Source organism: Schistocerca americana, chromosome 11, assembly GCF_021461395.2.
Source record: "Schistocerca americana isolate TAMUIC-IGC-003095 chromosome 11, iqSchAmer2.1, whole genome shotgun sequence".
In the NCBI taxonomy this organism is placed as follows: Eukaryota; Metazoa; Arthropoda; class Insecta; order Orthoptera; family Acrididae; genus Schistocerca; species Schistocerca americana.
The window spans coordinates 126,589,545-126,611,488 of NC_060129.1; the positions used below are offsets into that span (position 1 = coordinate 126,589,545).

Consider the following 21,944-nt stretch of genomic DNA (forward strand, 5'->3'; position numbering starts at 1 on the left):
ACCGTCGAAACCCTACAAAGATGCAAAAAGATCGTCCCTTTCGACCTGAAAAAGAAACTTATACAAATACTTGTACTTCAAGTTGCCAGTTACAACGATGTTACTGTACAAGATCTTTTAATAATAATAATGATAATAATAATAAGGAACACTTCTGGAGCAACATATGGTCAAACCCAGTACAACATAACAGGCATGCACGGTGGATACAAGCAGAAACAGACACATACAAGATGATACCACAAGTGCCTGAAGTGATGATTTTGCAACATGAAGTCACCCAAGCAATCAATTCTACTCACAATTGGAAAGCCCCTGGAAAAGATAAAATAGCAAATTTCTGGCTAAAGAAGTTCACCTCAACACATTCACATTTAACTAAATTATTTAACAGTTACATTGCAGACCCATACACATTCCCTGATACACTTACACAGGGAATAACTTATCTGAAACCTAAAGATCAAGCAGACACAGCAAATCCAGCTAAATATCGCCCCATAACATGCCTACCAACAATATACAAAATATTAACGTCAGTCATTACACAGAAATTAATGACACATACAACACAGAACAAAATTATAAATGAAGAACAAAAAGGCTGTTGCAAAGGAGCACGAGGATGTAAAGAGCAACTGATAATAGATGCAGAGGTGACATATCAAGCTAAAACTAAACAAAGGTCGCTACACTACGCATACATTGATTACCAGAAAGCTTTTGATAGTGTACCCCACTCATGGTTACTACAAATATTGGAAATATACAAAGTAGATCCCAAATTGATACAGTTCCTAAACATAGTAATGAAAAATTGGATAACCACACTTAATATCCAAACAAATTTAAATATCACATCACAGCCAATACAGATTAAGCGTGGAATATACCAAGGAGACTCATTAAGTCCTTTCTGGTTCTGCCTTGCTCTGAACCCACTATCCAACATGCTAAATAATACAAATTATGGCTATAATATTACTGGAACATACCCACACAAAATCACACATTTGCTATACATGGATGATCTAAAACTACTGGCAGCAACAAATCAACAACTCAGCCAATTACTAAAGATAACAGAATTATTCAGCAATGATATAAATATGGCTTTTGGAACAGACAAATGTAAGAAAAATAGCATAGTCAAGGGAAAACACACTAAACAAGAAGATTACATATTGGATAACCACAGCAACTGCATAGAAGCGATGGAAAAAACAGATGCCTATAAATATCTAGGATACAGACAAAAAATAGGAATAGATAATACAAATATTAAAGAAGAACTAAAAGAAAATATAGACAAAGACTGACAAAAATACTGAAAACAGAATTGACAGCAAGAAACAAGACAAAAGCTATAAATACTTATGCTATACCAATATTGACCTACTCATTTGGAGTAGTGAAATGGAGTAGCACAGACCTAGAAGCACTCAAAACACTTACACGATCACAATGCCAAAAAATAGAATACATCACATACATTCAGCAACAGAAAGATTCACATTAAGCAGAAAGGAAGGAGGAAGGGGATTTATCGACATAAAAAACCTACGTTATGGACAGGTAGACAATTTAAGAAAATTCTTTATAGAACGAGCAGAAACTAGCAAAATACACAAAGCACTCACTCATATAAATACATCGGCTACACCACTACAATTTCATAACCACCTCTACAACCCTTTGGATCACATAACATCAATAGATACGAAGAAAGTAAATTGGAAAAAGAAAACACTACATGGCAAGCACCCGTATCATCTAACAGCCACACATTGATCAAGACGCATCCAACACATGGCTAAGAAAAGGCAATACATACAGTGAGACGGAAGGATTCATGATTGCAATACAGGATCAAACAATAAACACCAGATATTACAGCAAGCATATTATTAAAGATCGCAATACTACAACAGATAAATGCAGACTTTGCAAACAACAAATAGAAACAGTAGATCACATCACAAGCGGATGTACAATACTAGCAAATACCGAATACCCCAGAAGACATGACAATGTAGCAAAAATAATACATCAACAGCTTGCCTTACAACATAAACTTATAAAAGAACACGTTCCCACATACAAGTATGCACCACAAAATGTACTGGAGAATGATGAATACAAATTATACTGGAACAGAACCATTATAACAGATGAAACAACACCACATAACAAACCTGACATCATACTCACCAATAAAAAGAAGAAATTAACACAACTAATCGAAATATCCATACCCAATACAACAAATATACAAAAGAAAACAGGAGAAAAAATTGAAAAATACATCCAACTGGCTAAGGAAGTCAAGGACATGTGGCATCAGGATAAAGTTGACATTATACCAATTATACTCTCAACTACAGGAGTCATACCATACAATATCCACCAGTACATAATGCAATACAGCTACATCCAAACTTATATATACATCTACAGAAATCCGTAATTATTGATACATGTACAATTACCCGAAAGTTCCTAAATGCAATATAACATACACCGTGCAGTTAAAAGGAAGTGATGCTTGATCAAGGTCCGCGTCACTTTCCATTTTTAACCAGACCTAAGGTCTGAGAAAGAAAAGAAGATGATGATAGTAGTAGTAGTAGTAGTAGTAGTAACATTAACCTTATTAGTTCTTAGTATTGATGTTTACATTGTTAGTAGATAGTGATATAACTTTTAATTCTACTTACCAAACAATGGAAAATCCAGGATGAAATGTAACAATATCAGAGAAGGGAAATTGCTACTCACCATATAGCGGGGAGGAGATACTGATTCGCGATACACACATGTGTATGTGTGTCTACTGCTGACAAAGGCCTTAATGGCCGAAAGCTATGATTGTGTGAATCTTTTTATTGTGCTTATCGTGACTCAGCATCTCTGCTATATGGTGAGTAGCAACTTTCCTTCTCTGGTATTGCTAATTCTACTTACGCTATTTTACACTATTTATCATGTTAAAATTGTCACTTCTTAAGTAACTATATTATGGAAAGGGTAGTTGCTACTCACCATATAGCAGACATGCTGAACCACAGATACGCACCCAAAAAGACCTTTTGGCAAAGAAGGCCTTTATCAAAAGTAGACCACACACACACACACACACACACACACACACACACACACACACACACACAGTGTCTGGCAGCTAAAGCCAGACTATGAGCAGCTGCACATGATGGGAGAGGCAACCAGGTGGGGTAAGGAGGAGGCTGGGGCGGAAAGGGGGAGGGATAGGAGGGTTAGAGGTGGAGGTAGCAGACAGTAAAGTGCTGCTAGCGGGAGCGTGCAGGGATGAGGTGGAGAGAGGCTAGGGTAGCTGGTGCAATTGGGTGGTTAGATGGAGGGTGGGGTAGTGAGGTTAGCAGTGGTGGAGAGGAGAGAAGTAAAAAGACTTGCTGCATTGGTGGAATAGAGGACTGTGTAGTGCTGGAATGGGAACAGGGAGGGGGCTAGATGGGGAAGGACAATATGAAGGTTGAGGCCAGGAGGGTTAGGGGAGTGTAAACTTTGTAGGGAGAGTTTCCATCTGCACAATTCAGGAAAATTGGTGAGGGCGAGAAGGATCTAGATGACACAGGCTGTGAAGCAGTCATTGAAATGAAGAATGTCGCTTTGGGCGATATGCTCAGCAACAGGGTGGTCCGGTTATCCCTCGGCCGCAATTTGTTAGTGGCCATTGATGTGGACAGACAGCTTGTTGGTTGTCATGCGTATGTAGAATGCAGCACAGTGGTTACAGCTTAGCTTGTAGATCACATGACTGTTTCCACAGGTAACCCTGCCTCTGATAGGATAGGTGATGCCTGTGACCAGACCGGAGTAGGTGATGGTGGGAGGATGTATGAGAGAGGTCTTGCATCTAGGTCTATTACAAGGATATGAGCCACGAGGCAAGGGCTCGAGAGCAGGGGCTATGTAGGGATGGATGAGGATATTGTGTAGGTTTGGCGGGTGGTTGGAATACCACTGTGGGAGGGGTGGGGAGGATAGTGGGTACGACATTTCTCATTTCAGGGCACAACGAGAGGTAGTCGAAACCCTGGCAGAGAATGTAATGCAGTTGCTCCAGTCCCGGATGGTACTGGGTCGAGAGGGAATTCTCCTCTGTGACCCGGCAGTGGGTCATTGGGAGGTGGTGGATGACTGAGAAGATAAGGCACGGAAGATCTGTTTTTGTACAAGGTTCGGAGGGTAATTACGGTCTGTACGGGCCTCAGTGAGACCTGTCCCACCCATCCTCCCACAATCACCACCTACTCCAGTCCAGTCACAAAAATCACCTACCCTATCAATGGCAGGGCTACCTGTGGAAGCAGTCGTGATCTACAAGCTAAGCTGTAACCACTGTGCTGCATTCTATGTGGGCATGGCAACCCACAAGCTGTCTGTCCCCGTGAACGGCCACCGACTAATTACGGTGGAGGAACAACTGGACCACCTAGCTGCTGAGCATGCTACCCAACACAACATTCTTCATTTCAATGACTGCTTCACAGCTTGTGCCATCAGGATCCTTCCTACCAACACCAGCTTTTCTGAGTTGTGCAGATGGGAACTCTCGCTGCAATATATCCTGCATTCCTGTAACCCTCCTGTCCTCAACCTTCGTAAGTCATTGTCCTTATCCATCTGACCCCTTTCCCATTCGCATTCCAGCACTACACAGCCCTCTATTCCACTAACGCAGCCAGTCGTCTTACTTCTCTCCTTTCCCCTACCGCCCCCCTCAATCACCCACCTGCCCGCCATCTAACCACCCAACTGCACCAGCTGCCCTACCCTCTCTCCACCTTGTCCCTGCACACTCCCTACTCCCACTAGCAGCACTTTACTGTCCCCCCACCCTCACCCCTACCCTGCTATCCCCCCCCCCCCTTTCTGTCCCAGCCTCCTCCTCAACCCACCTGGTTGCCTCTCCCATCATGTCCAGCTGCTTTAGTCTGGTTTCAGCTGACAGAGACTGTGTGTGTGTGTGGGGGGGGGGGGGGGGGGGTGTTCCTATCTGTCTGTTATTTATTTTTAACAAAGGCCTTGTTGGCCAAAAGCTCATATCTCCGCTGTATGGTTAGTACCAGCTGTCCTTTTCATAATATTGTTACATTCCATCTACAGTTTTCTGTTGTTCACTTCTTAAGTAACCATGATGTAAAAAAATTGTAAGTTTAAAACCCTGGTCCAATGTACGGGAAGGACTGATTAATTTAAAGAAATAAATAGCTGTAATAAGTATGGTTTGTCCATGTGTATCACTATAACTCCACAACTCAACCTGCAGCCCTATAGTGTTAGATGTTATGGTAATCCTCCGTCCACAGGGGTGGTTTTGGTTTGCAACTGTACAGTTTGGGCTCGGAGAATCTGTGCCAAGAGAGGCATCACACCAATAGACTTCTTACGGGAGTTCAGTGAAGTGGCTGAGAATGCTGAATCCTGAAGTAGCAGAGATTTCCTTTAGAATATTTCAGATTGTTGTGGAATGTTCCAGAATGTTATAAAATATTCCAAAAACATTAGAGAATGATCTCAAATGTTGCAGTATCATGTTGTCATGGGGATAAGTTGCAGGTGAGAGTGGTATATTTAGGCAGTGGTGAGGCGAACTTGTCAGTATACTTTTGGAAACTGATTAGAGCAGATCAAAGAAAAGTGAAATAAATTAGTGAATCGATTAAGGTAGTGAACAGTGTATTAAAGAGAACTTTACTGTGTTGTGGGATATTAAAATTTAAGAGTCTGTCGAGATGTAAAATAGGAGATCTTGCCAATGATGAGATGATAGATAAACTCCAGTGGAAGACTCTGCAGGAGAGACGCTCAGTAGCTCGGTACGGGCTTTTGTTAAAGTTTCGAGAACATACCTTCACCGAAGAGTCAAGCAGTATATTGCTCCCTCCTACGCGTATCTCGCGAAGAGACCATGAGGATAAAATCAGAGAGATTAGAGCCCACACAGAAGCATACCGACAATCCTTCTTTCCACGAACAGTACGAGACTGGAATAGAAGGGAGAACTGATAGAGGTACTCAGGGTACCCTCCACCACACACCGTCAAGTGGCTTGTGGAGTATGGATGTAGATGTAGAAGATGAAATGAAAAGAATCAGAAAGAATAATGAAGAAAAGAAAGAGATGAGGAGCAAAGAAGCATATTTAACTTTATCACAGAAGAGAATAAATAGATTGAGAGCAAACTTAACAGATGAACAACAAGATGAAATTAGAGGAAAGGACCGAGTGGGACACTCAGCAAGCACACATGCAGAAACTGTTGATGAAGTAAGTAGAGTTACAGTGAAGGAAGTTCGTGAAACATAATAATTGTAAGCATGTGAACAAAACATTAGTATACAGTAAGTGCAATGCAGAAGTAGTAGAAATTTAAATTTGGCAGGTGAAGCATTTATTTATGGTCCCACAAAATAGTACAACAAACACAGATGCTTTGTCCTTGGCATAATAGATCAAGTGTGTCAGTTCTGCAGTGCCACGAAATTCAACAGAGAAACACCATAAATGTGTTGCACAAGTTATAAAATTTGATATGTACTATTGAAAGTGCCTCCACCAGAATTTTTTTATTACGTGACTGGGAGAAACTCAAGAATCAAAATATTATATACAGAATATGAGAGTGTAAAATGCTTCCTGTTAAAAGACATTTGGTGCTACTACGACAAACAATGAATGGTATCAGTTGAAAGAAGAGGTCACCAGGGGTGCAATCAAATTTTTGAAATCATTGATATGGTAAGGTAGGTTAGGGTCCCCGGTATATTACCCTGCTGAGCTCTCGTTTGCAAGTAATCAACGAAAAGGCTTTTGTAATTTTGTGTTAATGTCCTAGACCCTTAAAATATATAACAATGATTATATGGGCATTGTGGTGTAATAGTTCGCATACCAGCATGACATGTAGACAGTCATGAGTTCGAATCTCATCAGATGCTTGAAAATGTTTTGTTTTTAAAACATCATTGAAATCTCCTTTCAATTAATTGGTTTAATTGTAACTTTTCTCCTATTTCTAATTGTTTGTCACACCATTCTAATCATTGTGTTAACTTTTTCGTTTGCTCTTATTTTTTTCTTCCTATCTTCTTTTCTTTCTTTCTTTTTGATTATTTAAAAAAAATAAAAGTTGAAATACTCTATTTACATTGGTTGTGCAACAGTGTCAAAAATGTATTTTTCATTACATATGAGATGTACGTTCAGAATGAAATTTTCTCTCTACAGCAGTATGTGTACTTCCTGGCAGATTAAAAATGTGTGCTGGAGTGTGACTCGAACTTAGGCTCTTTGCCTTTTGCTGGCAAGTGCTGTAATGACTGAGCTACCTTATGACAACTCACGACCCGTCATCACGTCTCTACTTCTGTCAGTATCTTGTCTCGTACCTTCGTAACTTCACAGAAGTTCTCCTGCAAATCAAAGGCCCCAAGTTGGAGTCTCAGTCCGGCACACAGTTTTAGTTTGCCAGGAAGTTTTAAGCTGTTTATTTTTTGGATGGTAATTGTCATACAAACAGTTAAAACATAAATTCATGTTGCACCATGGACAAAATAGTGCAGATGAAGATGTAAATGAAAGAAGGGATTATAAATAAAATGATATTAAAGCAAAATCAGGCATAGAAATAACAAATGCAATAACATGGATGAAAATCTAAAACAATGAAGTGGAAGAAACCAGATGGAAGTCAGTACACAAAATAATTAAAACTACATCCATAAAGATCCCAAACGAAAAAAAGCATAGGAAGAAAAAATGAGAGCAATTAAAAAGGCTAATATGGTGGTTGAAGTGATGTGACAAACTTAAACCAATTAGTTGAATAAAAATAATGATCAGAGAGATTTCAATAAAGATTGAAAAATAAGAAATTTTGAATCTTCCAATGAGATTTGAACCCACGACCTAGATATCAGGTTCATATACTAACCACTACACTACAATGCCCATATAATTATCACCATAATTTTAAGGCTCTAGGACATTCACATAAAATTCCTAACTTTTTTTGGACAATTACTTGCAAACAAGAGATTGCCGGGATGAATTGCTGCAGGGTGAGATACCTGGGACCCAAAGCTACATCCACATGTAGATTATTTCAAAAACTCTAACCCACCCCTGGGGACCTCTCCTTGTTAGAGCTCATTTTCTACAAGTCTTCACAGTACCTTAGTCTTGGGAAACACATGGGAGCAGAACATACCATCACAGCACATGAAACAAGTTGACTGAAACATTGTCCAACGAGAAAACAGTTCTTCTGTCCTTCAGGTTGAAGACTGGTTTGATGCAGCACTCCACACTAGTCTTACATTGTGCATGCCTCTTCATCTCTGCATAACTACTGCAACCTATATCCGTTTGAACCTGCTTACTGCTTTCATATCTTAGACTCCCCGTACAATTTATACTCCCTGCACTTCCCTCCATTATGAATTTTAAAGATTTCTTGATGCCCCGGGATGTGTCCCTCCGACTGACCCCTTCTTTTTCTCAAGTTGTGCCATAAATGTATTCCATACTCTTCATTATTTATTACTTACTTAATCTATCCACCTAATCTTCAGCAGTCTTCTGCAGCACCACATTACAAAAGTTTTTATTCACTTCTTCTCCATTCTGTTTGTCACACCAGTTTCACTTCTCACACTGCTACATACTGGACAAATACTTTCAAAAAAAGACTTACCAACACTTAAAATAAGGCCCGCAACCAAATAAATACACATCGGTGCTACCCTTTGTCGACAGTGTGTGGCAGTACGAACTGAGGAATATTTAAGTAGAACGGACTGAACTGTTGGAAGGTGACCCCTTGTAACTTGCAGTAAAGCAGACATAGTGCAGACTATGTTTGTTTTATTCCAGCATATGTTCACAAAACTTTTTGTTGTTGGACTATCTTATTTCGGTCAGTGGTGGCTATCTTCAGATCTGCAGAAAAAAGTGGAAACTGAGTGCAACTATTAGGCAGTTTATATCTCGTAAACAATATATTATAATGCAATGAAAAGTATTACTTTCATATGTATAGTATGAGTGTGCCTAAAAAGGTGATGAAGTACATGTTTAGAAAATGTCCTGTATAATAATCACCAAGAAAGAAAAAAATGCTGTTTGGCTTTGTCGAACATAGCAAAAAAATATGATACGAACTAGTTCATAGTGGCAGCAAAGACGTAATGTAAATGGCGCTACTGTTGACGACAAAAAATACGTTTGTGTTGCAAACTAGTTGGGTGTCACTACTGTATGCATATTTAACCTATATACAGGGCTGCTATAATTGATTCATTCATTTTCAGAGCTATCTATTTTCCATATTATTACATGTACAGACATGCTTGATGCATGAATAGAGCTTGAAACTCGCCAAGTTTGTGTTTTGTACACTACAAATGTTCTAAGAGTGCCCCCTCTGGTCACACGACACATGACTGAGCGGTAGTCATGTTCGTTTCGTACTTTATGTAGTGACATCCTCTCAATGGCCATCACTGTCGCACTGATGCATTCTCTGAGCTGTTTGTGTTCTCGGCAAGGGGGGTGTGTAAACACAATCCTTAACATACCCCCGAAGTCACGAGGTATTAGGCCTGGTGACCTAGGAGGATGAGGGAAAAGAGCCACATCATCTTCATCCCTATGCCCAATCCAGCGATACAAAAGTTCATCATTTAGGTAGTCTGCTCCAGTGAGGTGGTGCCTCATCTTGTTGGAAGGTGAAATTCACTGTTGTAACAGTAAACATCTTGCATATTCCAACACAAAAACTCTTTCCTTACTTTGTCACCATTTTCTCAAAGCGCTGCACTCATAACACCAACTGTTGGGCACAATGGAGACTGTGTGTGTTTACAGTTCTATTCGTGAACCAATCGTACTTGTACGTTCAATACCTTGGGAAATATAGAAGTGTGAAAACAAATTAATCACTTACAGTGGCCCTGTACAGTTACATAAAATGCAATCAAGTAAAAACTTGCAATTATGCAGAAACTGGTAAGGTCTGAAATTATGAGATGCTATAAGTCTTTACAGCAATATGATGAAATATGTTAAAAGTGCAAAAGAAATTAAATTTTAAATTTATTAAAAACTAAATAAGTGGCAACATGTGATCTGAAGATGGTCACCACTGACAACAATAAATTATCTGAGTAAAATTCAAGCTTTCGCAACAAACAGATGCTTCATCAGGGAAGAGGGAAGGAGAGGGAAAGACGAAAGGATGTGGGTTTTAAGGGAGAGGGTAAGGAGTCATTCCAATCCCGGGAGCGGAAAGACTTACCTGAGGGGGAAAAACTCGCGCGCGCGCGCACACACACACACACACACACACACACACACACATATCCATCCGCACATACACAGACACCGTGTATGTGCGGATGGATATGTGTGTGTGTGCGCGAGTGTATACCTGTCCTTTTTTCCCCCTGAGGTAAGTCTTTCCGCTCCCGGGATTGGAATGACTCCTTACCCTCTCCCTTAAAACCCACATCCTTTCGTCTTTCCCTCTCCTTCCCTCTTACCTGATGAAGCAACCGTTTGTTGCGAAAGCTTGAATTTTGTGTGTATGTTTGTGTGTCTATTGACCTGCCAGCGCTTTTGTTTGGTAAGTCTCATCATATATATATATATATATATATATATATATATATATAGAGAGAGAGAGAGAGAGAGAGAGAGAGAGAGAGAGAGAGAGAGAGAGAGAGAGAGAGAAACATTCCACGTGGGAAAAATATATCTAAAAACAAAGATGATGTGACTTACCAAGCGAAAGTGCTGGCAGGTCGATAGACACACAAACGTACACACAAAATTCAAGCTTTCGCAACCAATGGTTGCTTTGTCAGGAAAGAGGGAAGGAGAGGGAAAGACGAAAGGATGTGGGTTTTAAGGGAGAGGGTAAGGAGTCATTCCAATCCCAGGAGCGGAAAGACTTACCTTAGGGGGAAAAAAGGACGGGTATACACTCGCGCGCGCGCACACACACACACATACACATCCATCCACACATATACAGACACAAGCGCATATATCACTTCGTGGATTGTTTTTTATTCATGACTGTCAGCTCGGGAAGGCAGAAATGCGCAATTTAAATAAGATGGAACCAGTACTGAAAAATGTTGTCTTTGCACTTGAAATATACAGGCAGAGAAAAACAACCTGATAATGAGGTCTGAGGAGAGGGTGAGTGATCTCGAATTGAGCAAATTTTTCCAAACATTCATAGATTGGAAATGCATGTGATGGAGCTACAGCTAGTTAGTGATGAGCACACGGCAGGTTCATGTTTAAACTAACTTGCCCCAGCTCGTGCGTTTTATGCTAAATAGCACTGTTACTATTTAAAAGGTAATGGTTCCACTGAACAGTGAAAGCTAGGCTGGATGTCAATTGCCTGTGGATGTTACTCAGTTATCCTGTTATTTTAAAAAGGGAGTAAGCTGTAATGCAGTAAGCAGACATACACAAACATGTTTGCACATTGGAGAAATTTTACCCATTCAATTATTAAACAGACAAAAGGACTTAATGCCAGGAGCTGAAATGTTTCCAAGTGTTAGCTGACAATATTGTGAAAAGTGTTAGTCAACTGTTATAACCATATCACCTATAGTCTTAATTACAATGTCGTGTCCACATGAGAAAAGCATTTTCAAAGAGGAGCATTTTGTGATCTGGTTTTTACTTTCGCAAAGTACACAACCGTCAGAAATAATCTCTCAAATGAGCAAATAACACACCAGTAGTTGCACAAACTGTGCATGTTTTTACACATGAATGAAAACGCTTAAGTGTCCACAGAAACGCAAGTGATGAGCACTGCTTGGGGTGTCTGTTAGCAGTATCGACCTCAGTGTCGGCTTGTATTGATTCATTTATCTGAGAAATTGATTCCTTACAGGTAAAAAAACCGAAATACAGCAAAACTTCTGCAAGTTGGGTTCCCAGAGAGCATCCTGCCCATCACAAAGAACACAGATTTTATATTTGCACCAAGCTCCAAAATCATTCCAGTAATGGAGGTGATATATTTTTGGATAGGATGCTAACCTGTGATGAAACTGGAATGCATTTCTAGCCAGAATCAAAGCATGGGGTGGAAACACCATGAATCGCCTGTCTGTAAGAAATTTGAAACTCTACAATCACCTGGGACAGTTATGGTTATCAAGAGTGTCTATGGTTTAATTTTCTGTGACTGTTTTGTAGAAACAACTCTCTGTCAATACTGTATACCACTCTGGCACAATTGAGAATGAAGTCAAGCCCACACTAAAGATTAAATGTCCAGGAGGGCAGGCGGAAGACAGGGCTCGACCACATATGATCCAGCTAAATGATTAATTGGAGTGAAAGGAATGGAAAGGAAACAGGATGGGGAAGAGGAGGGAAGGAACTAATAACTTCCAGCCTCACAGGGCATTGCAGCAATGCACCAGTGAGAGTTGAAAATTTGCATCAGACCGCCTCTCTAGAATGGTTGCCAGAATTGTCTCGGCCATCTAGACACACTTCCCATCAGATCCAAATTCCCAATTTTCGCACTCTCCCTGCCACAAATACCGCCACTCATTAAGTTTTTACTGAAACTTTCTCATCTAACAGCTGTCACGACCTTTGAATTATAGATATGAGTCATGTCTGACTGAACATACACCCCTCATAGGACTTTACAACTTTCGAATGATGTAGAAATTTATTGACATAAATTATGAATTGGTAGATGTGTCATTTGTAGCAGTCAGCCTCAGGTTTCACCTAAAAGTTTGAAGTCTCATTTTGGTTATGTGGTTACCATTTATGATTTGGCAAGCATCCCACCGGTTACCAATTTCTTCCCACACTCCTTGTAGCAGTTGGGCATAACTTGTGCAATGGCAGTGTAGATTTGATTTTTCAGGTTGGCTAAATTGTTTGGTAAAGGAGGGACATACACACGGTCTTTAATAAAAGCCCAGAGAAAGAAATCCAGTGGTGTCAAGTCTGAGGAGTGAGGTGGCCATGCGATTGACCCTTCACGGCCAATCCGACGATCAGGGAAGCGATTGAGGAAACCTCGAACTTCTGTCGGGAAATGAGGTGGTGCACTGCGTTGCTGGTAGCAAACCGTCCCATCTCGGTCGTCTTCATTGCTCTGTGAAATTAAAAAGTTTTCAAGCACAACCAGACACACAATACCAGTGACTGTTTTCTCCATGAATAAGAATTTGCTAAGAGCACAAAAGACATTAACTTTTGGGGGTGTCACGAACTTGTTCCAGGATTGGACACGGAATTTTGCTGTCCCATATTTACACCAAAAAGTTGTTGCAGAGTTCGTTTCACGAAGCCGAAACACACAGCAAGCGTACTCCGCACTAGTGAAAGTAGCCGTTTTAACTGTGCACTACATGAATCAAACTTGAGGTTGTTTGCTGCAAAACGATACATCTACCAATTCTGTAAGTTATCCCAGTAAATTTCTATAGCACTCCAAAGTTGTAAAATCTTTCTTGATTCACTCTGTATATAATTCTAAGACACTTTTGCTGGAAACTGTTGGCAGAGTGGTTTGGGAGCTCCTGCTTCGTCCTTCTCAGAGTCGTGACCTCAACGCTTCAGATTTTTATCTGTTCAGTTCAAGAAAAGAAGCCTCGTATGGCGTAAGGATCAATAGCAATGAAGGGGAAAGGAAAAAAATGTACAGAAAGGTTTTGAGATCGAGGCAAAGAATGCTCTGCTGAGGAATTAAAAGACATAATCAGTGGGACAGGAGCAGGGAAGATGGTGAGGATTAAGTGAAAAAATAGACAAAAACTGTACTGATTAAATAAATCATTTTTCCGGTACAGTTATTTGCTTAATTATTGAAAATGCTTGTATCAGGTTCTCCCTATGTTAGTTGTGTAACAGAGTTTCAATTGCATGTGTCCTTCGTTTGCTTTTTACTGATACCGACCATTTGTACTTTCCAAAGGCCGATGGAAGTTCTCAGTGCGAGCAGCCCTTCACAGCAACAGCAGCCACTATCTGAAAGAGAGTCTTCCAGCTGGGTGACCACGGTGGGCCCCAGCACTGGTACTGTGCCGACAGCGAGCTCGTCCACTGCGGCCACCGCCACACAGCCCCGACAGCAGTCGGAGTACGGCGGCGAGTCCTAGCGGCCACTGGGGGACGACTGCACCACAGCAGAACTCCTCTGCTGCTGACAGACGCGGCCCACGAGGAAGTTTCACGGCGTGGCTTACGGTACCAGATTCTCTGCCATCACGAGACGTCGTGATGTTTGTGACGAGGGGAGCCGTACGCTTCCGGACGGCTGCACTGTCGTCCCGACAGGTTACTCCTGCCGAGTCTGCAAATTACTGGTTGTCTGTTGTTAAGAGCACTGTTTGCCTTACAGAGGAAATTTCCACTTTGAGAGAAGTTGCTTTTATTGAGTTCTAGTAATACCTATTTTATCGTGCCGCTAGTTGGTATTGGGTATTTTGTTGCTGACAAGTTCATTAAATAATATTGTTACAGTCTTTATGTGGAAAATAAGCCACAGTAAGTGTATTTTAACTTTACTACATATTATGCAAGAGATAGGCCATTTACATAATTTGAAATTTTTTGTGGGAGGGGGGTAGGTGAAGCAGAGACTGGGAGAGAAATAACATGCAATTTATTGTGCCTGTGCAGAATTTTTTGTTTTGATAATATCTGTATAGCGTGTGCCTCTTGTTGCCTGGTAATTGTTGAACCAGTAAATTGAATCCAATTTTTTGAGCCAGCACGTGACTTTGTCAGTTACCTAACCAAGCTTCTCCAGGGTCAGGTATTATTGTTCAGGCTACTGCTGTAATATTTGGTAATTAAAAAGAAAAAAAAAACAGATTTGGGCCTGTTGTCCTAGATTTGTGTAAATGGGCATATATGTAATGTTATCACTGCATTAGCTCCATATTGTTAATCTATACTCTTAAGGTTGATGAATTATTCAAACTTTGTGAACTTATTTTATAAAAATCCAGCAAGTGTGAGACGACCACGATATAAGTGGATTGACCTGCAGTCCCTAGATTAATTCTACTGTTTCATTCCTGTTATGGACGATTCCACAGAAGTTTGAAGACAAACTTGTTATTTATATGATTACTATATTTACAATTATGAGTATTGCTAATAGATTAATTTTATTTGACTGTGTGTGTGATAGCCAGACACCACCATCCTTCATTGTTGCATTCTGTTGTATACATAATTTAGTGAGAGATTAAAAATGTGGGCAGGATACGTAATCAAATTTTGACTTCTGTCTTGTGCTGCAACACTTTCTGAATTTTAAATTTCTTTTGTCGTGTACCCATTTTCTTGTCATTTGTTTTTGCCCGTGACACCAAAATCTTCAGGTTAGAAAATTGAGTGGAGCCAATTCTGTCCAGGATGCCTTTGCTCTAAAAGTTGTCTCCCAGCATTACATTGATATTTGTTTGCAATTAATTGCCTGGGCAAGGCCTTTATATTTATGTGCAGACATTCATCACAGCATTCAAGGACTTATGAGGATGTTTTTGGAGCTTTCACTGTTGTTTTAAAAACCTTTACCACTAAATCTATTTTGCAGACAGTTTCCACATGTACCACTGAAGATATCACTGTACAACACATAGTTTAGGAAGAAACTAGCTTTTCTGAAAAATGTTAGTAGTTCTGAATATTGGTTGTAGAAATGTTTATATAATTTTGAAAAACAATTGTTGGAAGATAGTTCTCATATGGCTCTACCATATATGGTCTACAATTACTGAATTTCAAAAAAATTAAATCTGAGTGTCAATATTAAGAAAACAAAAGATTCCTGCTCACCATATTGTGGAGATGTTGAACTACAGACACACACAACAAAAGACAAATAAGCAAGTAAGCTTTTGGTCAATAGGTCTTCTTCTGGGGTAGACAACACACACAGTCACGCGAAGGCAACTTGTGGCCTTTTTTTTTTTGCATGAATGTGTGTGAGTATTATTTTTCTTCAGAAGATGACCTTTTGGCCAAAAGCTTACTTGTTTTGCAGTCTTTCTGTTGTGCCTGTCTGCAATTCAGTATATCCACTATATAGTGTGCTTTTCATAATATTGTCCTCATTCCACCCCGGATGAACCTGAGTGTCATAAGTGACATTGAACTATGTGGTTATAATTAAACTGACAGTGCTGCAGTGTGGGCTGTGTGCTGTAAGCAGTCGGAAATTGGTGTGGGTGCAGGAAAAGGGGAAGAATGATCAAACACATCATAATGGTGATTTTGGCACATTTATTAGGATATATCTCATGAGACTGATTAGGTGTGTTCAATATGGTCTAAAGGCTGGGCGACATGGTGTGTCTGTAATACAGCACGGCCAACAATTGCTCACAGGATATGCTATGTAATCAAATCAATATGTTGTCGAGTGCTAGCGTTCAGATCAGGATGAGCCGGGTACATCCCTGACAGACACGATGTTTCAGATACGCAGACAACCAGAAGTCGTACAGATTTAGGTCGAAATGTATAAATGGCTGCACATATTGAAAGTGTTTAGCGATGATGTGGTCGTTAGCGAAGTTTTCTCAAAGCAAATCTTTCAACTGGCAAGCTATGAGGGCTGTTCAGTAAAGAATGATAATTTTTTTATGGTCATAATTTCTCACACTAAAATTTAATCTTATAATATTCTGTTAGCTTAATGTGCAACACACACACAGTAGTAGTTTCATTGTTGGGACTCCTGGTTCCCACCTGTGAGAGGCAGGCGAGGTCAGACATGTTTAGTACCGCCTACCGCTGCAGTGGAGGTAACACGCGAGGAACAATGTGCGGCTTTGAAATTCTGCTTTCGTCTCAACAAATCTTCAGCTGAGGCCTATACAATGTTACAGGAGCCCTATGGAGAGTCTGTTCTTCCCTACAGCACAGCTCGAAGGTGGTTTAAAATGTTTTAAAGAGGGGAGACAGTCAATTTCAAAGGAAGATGGACCCGGTGCTCCAGTTACTGCTCTTATGGAAGAAAACATCAACACTGCTGCTGTCATAATGAGATAGGATCAACGAATTACCTTAAGATCACTTTCTGACATACTGAATGTTTCATTAGGTGTCACCCACACACTGGTGACAGAAAACTTACACGACACTTGTTTGTCAGCGATGGATTCCAAGACTGTCGATTCCCTACCAAAATGACATTCGCGTGCATGTCTGCATGCAGTTAAAGTTGATGTTAGAGGAAGATCCAAAGTTTCTTTCAAATGTAATCACTGCTGATGAAACTTGGCTACATCATTTTGATCCTGAGAGCAAACAGCAAAGCTCAGTGTGGAAATCTCCTTCATCACTGACCCCCAAAAAAGCAAAAGTGGTTGCTTCTGCTGGGAAAGTTATGGTCATCTCATTTTTTTTTATATTCATGGAATGGTTTGTCAGTATGTTGTACCTACACACACATCAGTAACTGGACAATACTACAGGGATGTCCTGGAAACATTGCAAGTCCATATCAGGCGCAAAATACCACATTGCCGTGAAGCAGGCTGGATGCTGCACCACGATAAAGCGTGGCCGCACATTGCCAATGTTGTTGCTGAATATCTTGCAAAAATCAATGTGAAGTGCATCCCTCACCCTCCCAGAGTCCAGATTTAGCCCCATGTGACCTTTTTTTATTCCCTAACATGAAGAAACGCCTTATTGGGAGACATTATCAATCATCAGAAGCAGTGGTGAAGGCTGCAGAGGCGATTTTGAAGGACCTCTCAAAAAATGGTTTCCAGCATTATTTGAGGACTGGCAGAAATGCTGGGACAAGTGCATCACATCCCTGGGAGACTACTTTGGAAAGGACCATCAAAATTATGAGGATGAGTAAAGGTACATTGTCAAAAACAATTATGATCATTCTTTATAGAACAGCCACGTATATGTGGTGTTGCCCCATCTTGCTTGAAAATAGTGGTGTGGACATAGTTACGTTCTTGCAAAACTGGAACTGCATGTTGCATGAGAAGACCCTTATAACATGGTGGTGTCACTGTACACTTAATAGGCCCTCAATGAGAAACAAACTGAGAATGATGGAGCTGTGAAACTACACCACACAGTCACATAAGCACCTGCCTCTGTGGCTCAGGTCGCTAACACGCGCTCGTGCAAGACGTTCGTCCTAGGAATGAGCCGGTTCGAATCCTGGTGGTGGAAACAATTTTCACTGCCATTATTTGGCCAGCAACGGGAGGAGAAGTGATGACAAAGTTCCTCATCACCAAACTTGGGCCAATGTCTCAGTTTAAATACCAAACCTCTCCGCAATGTCACGTGAAGTGAAGTGAGGGCACGTGACACTGCTGATACACCAACAGCCACTTCACGAAAGAAATAAACACGTGTTGCCAAATGACAAACAGCATACTGATGTTGAAATGGAAATGGAAATGTCATGTGGCTAGGGCCTCCCGTCGGGTAGACCGTTCGCCTGGTGCAGGTCTTTCGATTTGACGCCACTTTAGCGACCTGCGCGTCGATGGGGATGAAATGATGATGATTAGGACAACTCAACACCCAGTCCCTGAGCGGAGAAAATTTCCGACCCAGCCGGGACTCGAACCCGGGCCCTTAGGATTGACAGTCTGTCACGCTGACCACTCAGCTACCGGGGCTCTGACTACTTACAATGCCATATTTTCACCTGGTGGCAGAAAATGAAACCGTTATTTTGTTCAGTATACTACACAAGGGCTCCAATTAATGAACATGCCTACGGTGTTTCATCATCCCGCAATATATATGGCCCACACTGCAGCACTCGCAACTCCGTCAGTTTAATTATAACCATCCAATACTTTGTAAGAAATGATAAGTGTGACTAAGAGATTTCATAACTGATTGTTTGTTACACAATTGTTTAATACACTGGAATCTGATTATTTAAAGATTGAGGGGATTACTACTTGCACAGAGCTAAAAGGATGGGGAGAGGGGAGATTGGCCATGAAAACTGAAGGGAAGCAAGTATGATGCGAAATGGCTGTGAGGGAGGCTAATGCATGAAAAGGGAGTGGGGGCAGGTCTCTGCTTGAAATAGGTTGTGTAACTCACCCATGATATAATAAAATCGAGGGAAAGCTGAAATGGAGAGAGTTGCTGATGCTAGCATTTTTCCAAATCTTAATTACCGTATTTACTCAAATCTAAGCCGCACTTTTATTCCATTTTTTGTAATCCAAAAAACCGCCTGCGGCGTAGAATCGAGTGCAAAGCAAGCGGAAGTACTGAAAAATGTTGGTAGGTGCCGCCACAATTAACTTCTGCCGTCGAATATATGTAGCGCGACACAGGCATGCTTTGTAGGCACAAAGATAAATACTGGCGCCAAAACCTCTGCGCCAGTAAATAAATTTAAAAAAGTGGAAGACGAGCTTTTTTATCCGCCCCGAGTTTCGACCACTGCATTTTCATACATTATCCAACGAAGTAAATACAAATACAAATGGTTGCTAATAGGGACCTGATGAAATGTGAATCACACGCAGTATTCTCTTCACCATAAGTACAATACGAATATAAACATTTTGCCATGTATTCTTTCGTGTTTGCTGCTATCTCATTTAAATCCTGTCTGCCTAATAAACTACGAAACTAGAGTGAGGCAACAGCAAACGCGGAAGAATATACGTATCGTGTCATGTTTATATTCGTATTATTCTTATGCCTAATAGTGATGCAGTCAGAAATGAAGCACGGCAACTGACTAGATTTTTAAATCTAAGATGACTCTGATTTCTGTGCAGAATTTGATGTACTAAAGAAGCGGCCGCAAAGATTTTCAAACAGAGAAACATTTTCGCCTAACTCTCGTTCAGAACATGTTCTATCATACGCAGTCTATTATTTGGTTCTTGTTGATCATTATCAAAGAAGTAACAACAAATAGCAGTCTCTTGCCATTTTTTCGCTGATGAGACAATTCCTCTCTTTTTTTTTTTTTTTTTTTATTGTAAGCGGTGTTACCGCGCACAAAAGCAAGCCATGCCGCGAGCGGCGACAGACCGTAAACACGCACTATCAGAATGCGACGAACAGTACAGTAATACATTTTCAGCTTAAGAGTGACGTAAGCAGCTATAACGAGGATAACGGCAGTTATCGGATCAAAGAAAAATAAGCAATCAATTCAAACTAAACGTAGCACGTGAAAAAGGAAGGGTACCCGTATAAATACGGACGGAGCACCTGACGCATAGCAATGGCTACCTGGTAAAGCTTAACTGCTAAGCTTACGACTCGAACCAAACTACTGTAGCTGTATCGTCATTCATTCGACCTACATTGTGTCTCATATTACAATGGACCAACTTTGTTTCGATTTGGAGATGCGGCCTAAAACTTTTCTCTCCCCTTGAATTTCGAGTCTCAAATTTCAGGTGCGGCTTAGATTCGGGATTTTTTTTTTCCCCCCTTTATTCGAGTCTCATTTTTCAGGTGCGGCTTAGATTCGAGTACATACGGTATTCGGAATTCAGGATGAGTCACAGTGATAGCCACAAGAATCGAGTATAAAAATCAGAGTTGAACCATGAGAGTGCATCACAATTTCTCCTGAGAATAGCCCATTATAATTAATTAATTCTTTTTTTCTTTTTTCTTTCTTTCTTTCTTGGCTTGCTGGTGATCAGGTACTGAATTATTGTTAGTGAGCAGGTAAGTTTAGTGACTGCAGACTATTTTGGTATTGAATGTGATGCAACAAATAATTTTGAATTACACAGGATAGAATAGATCAGACATCATGTAGTACATTTAAACTGCAAAGGTCCGACTCTTCTGGAGTGTGCAAATCTCCAGGTAATGGTATGTGGTGGTGCACAAATCGACACTTCATCAAACTGATCTTCTTCCAACTTCAGTTAAGATGAGATCACACCCGTTATGCCATCAATGCTAAATTCTTTCAACGTTTAAGCTATTATTTCTAAAACTACTGAAGATATCACCACCAAAATTTTGCCGATTGATTATCTGAATGTATTTAGTTCACCAATCTAGAATCGAAAAAGTACACATAGTCTAACCTGAGATACAATTTTTTATAAATTTGTCTGTTTATTTGAACGAATTATTGTGTTTTATACAACATGGCATCAATTATATAACTCTCAAAACACTGTTGTAGACCCATATAATCACCTCCTCTATATAAACAATCCCCATAAATTTATGTGTTTATGTTTATTGGTTCATGAGAAAATGGATCTTTTGCATGAAAATTTACAGTTTTGAGAAAATTCAAGTTTAAAATAAGTAATAAGTCTATAGAAACACACCTTTCTTGTTTTTTAAAAAATGAAACTGGCTAAAAGCAGCCCTGTCCATAATCTGATCCTCCTCCTTCACCTAAATTCTTCGTTCTTCTTTTCTTTCTTGCCTCCTTGGTCATTTGCTGAGCAGAAATTTCAATTTTACGTATTCTTAATCGGTCCATGGCTTGCAATGTAGTTGCCATATTCTGCCCTATATTTATTCGCAGCTGATCCAGGACTTTTAATCTCTCACAATTCCCACATCATTGAAAGAAATAACTGTATCACACACACCTAATCTAGACTAATGTAGACATCATGATGTGCCAAGTAAAAGTTAAAAAAAACTTTAAAAATACATTTAAACAGATTTTTTTCAAAAATTATGCATCAGTGTGTCCAGAAAAGGGCAAATATTTATATAGCAGAAAAAAACTTTTTTGGGGGGGTTCACCTTAAACTGAATAACAAAAATCTTGTCATTGTTAAGACAAGGGTTAGCAACAGTGCTTTCTAAATGAAGCATAGTCAAAAGTAATTGTTGTTATCCAACTCCTTAACTTCAAGTATGGAGATGT

The 21,944-nt window shown here is 40.2% G+C and overlaps 1 protein-coding gene across 2 annotated transcripts in view; it reads left to right on the forward strand.

Moving 5' to 3' along the window:
* Positions 1-15,371, forward strand: part of LOC124553803 (transcriptional repressor NF-X1) — a 285,701-nt gene extending 270,330 nt beyond the window's left edge. For both annotated transcript variants that reach the window (XM_047127780.1, XM_047127781.1), the window contains exon 20: positions 14,025-15,371. In XM_047127780.1, coding sequence (XP_046983736.1) covers positions 14,025-14,208 — 184 coding nt within the window. In that variant the 3' untranslated portion in view covers positions 14,209-15,371. The remainder of the gene's footprint in view (positions 1-14,024) is intronic.
* The last annotated feature ends 6,573 nt before the right edge of the window (positions 15,372-21,944 follow it).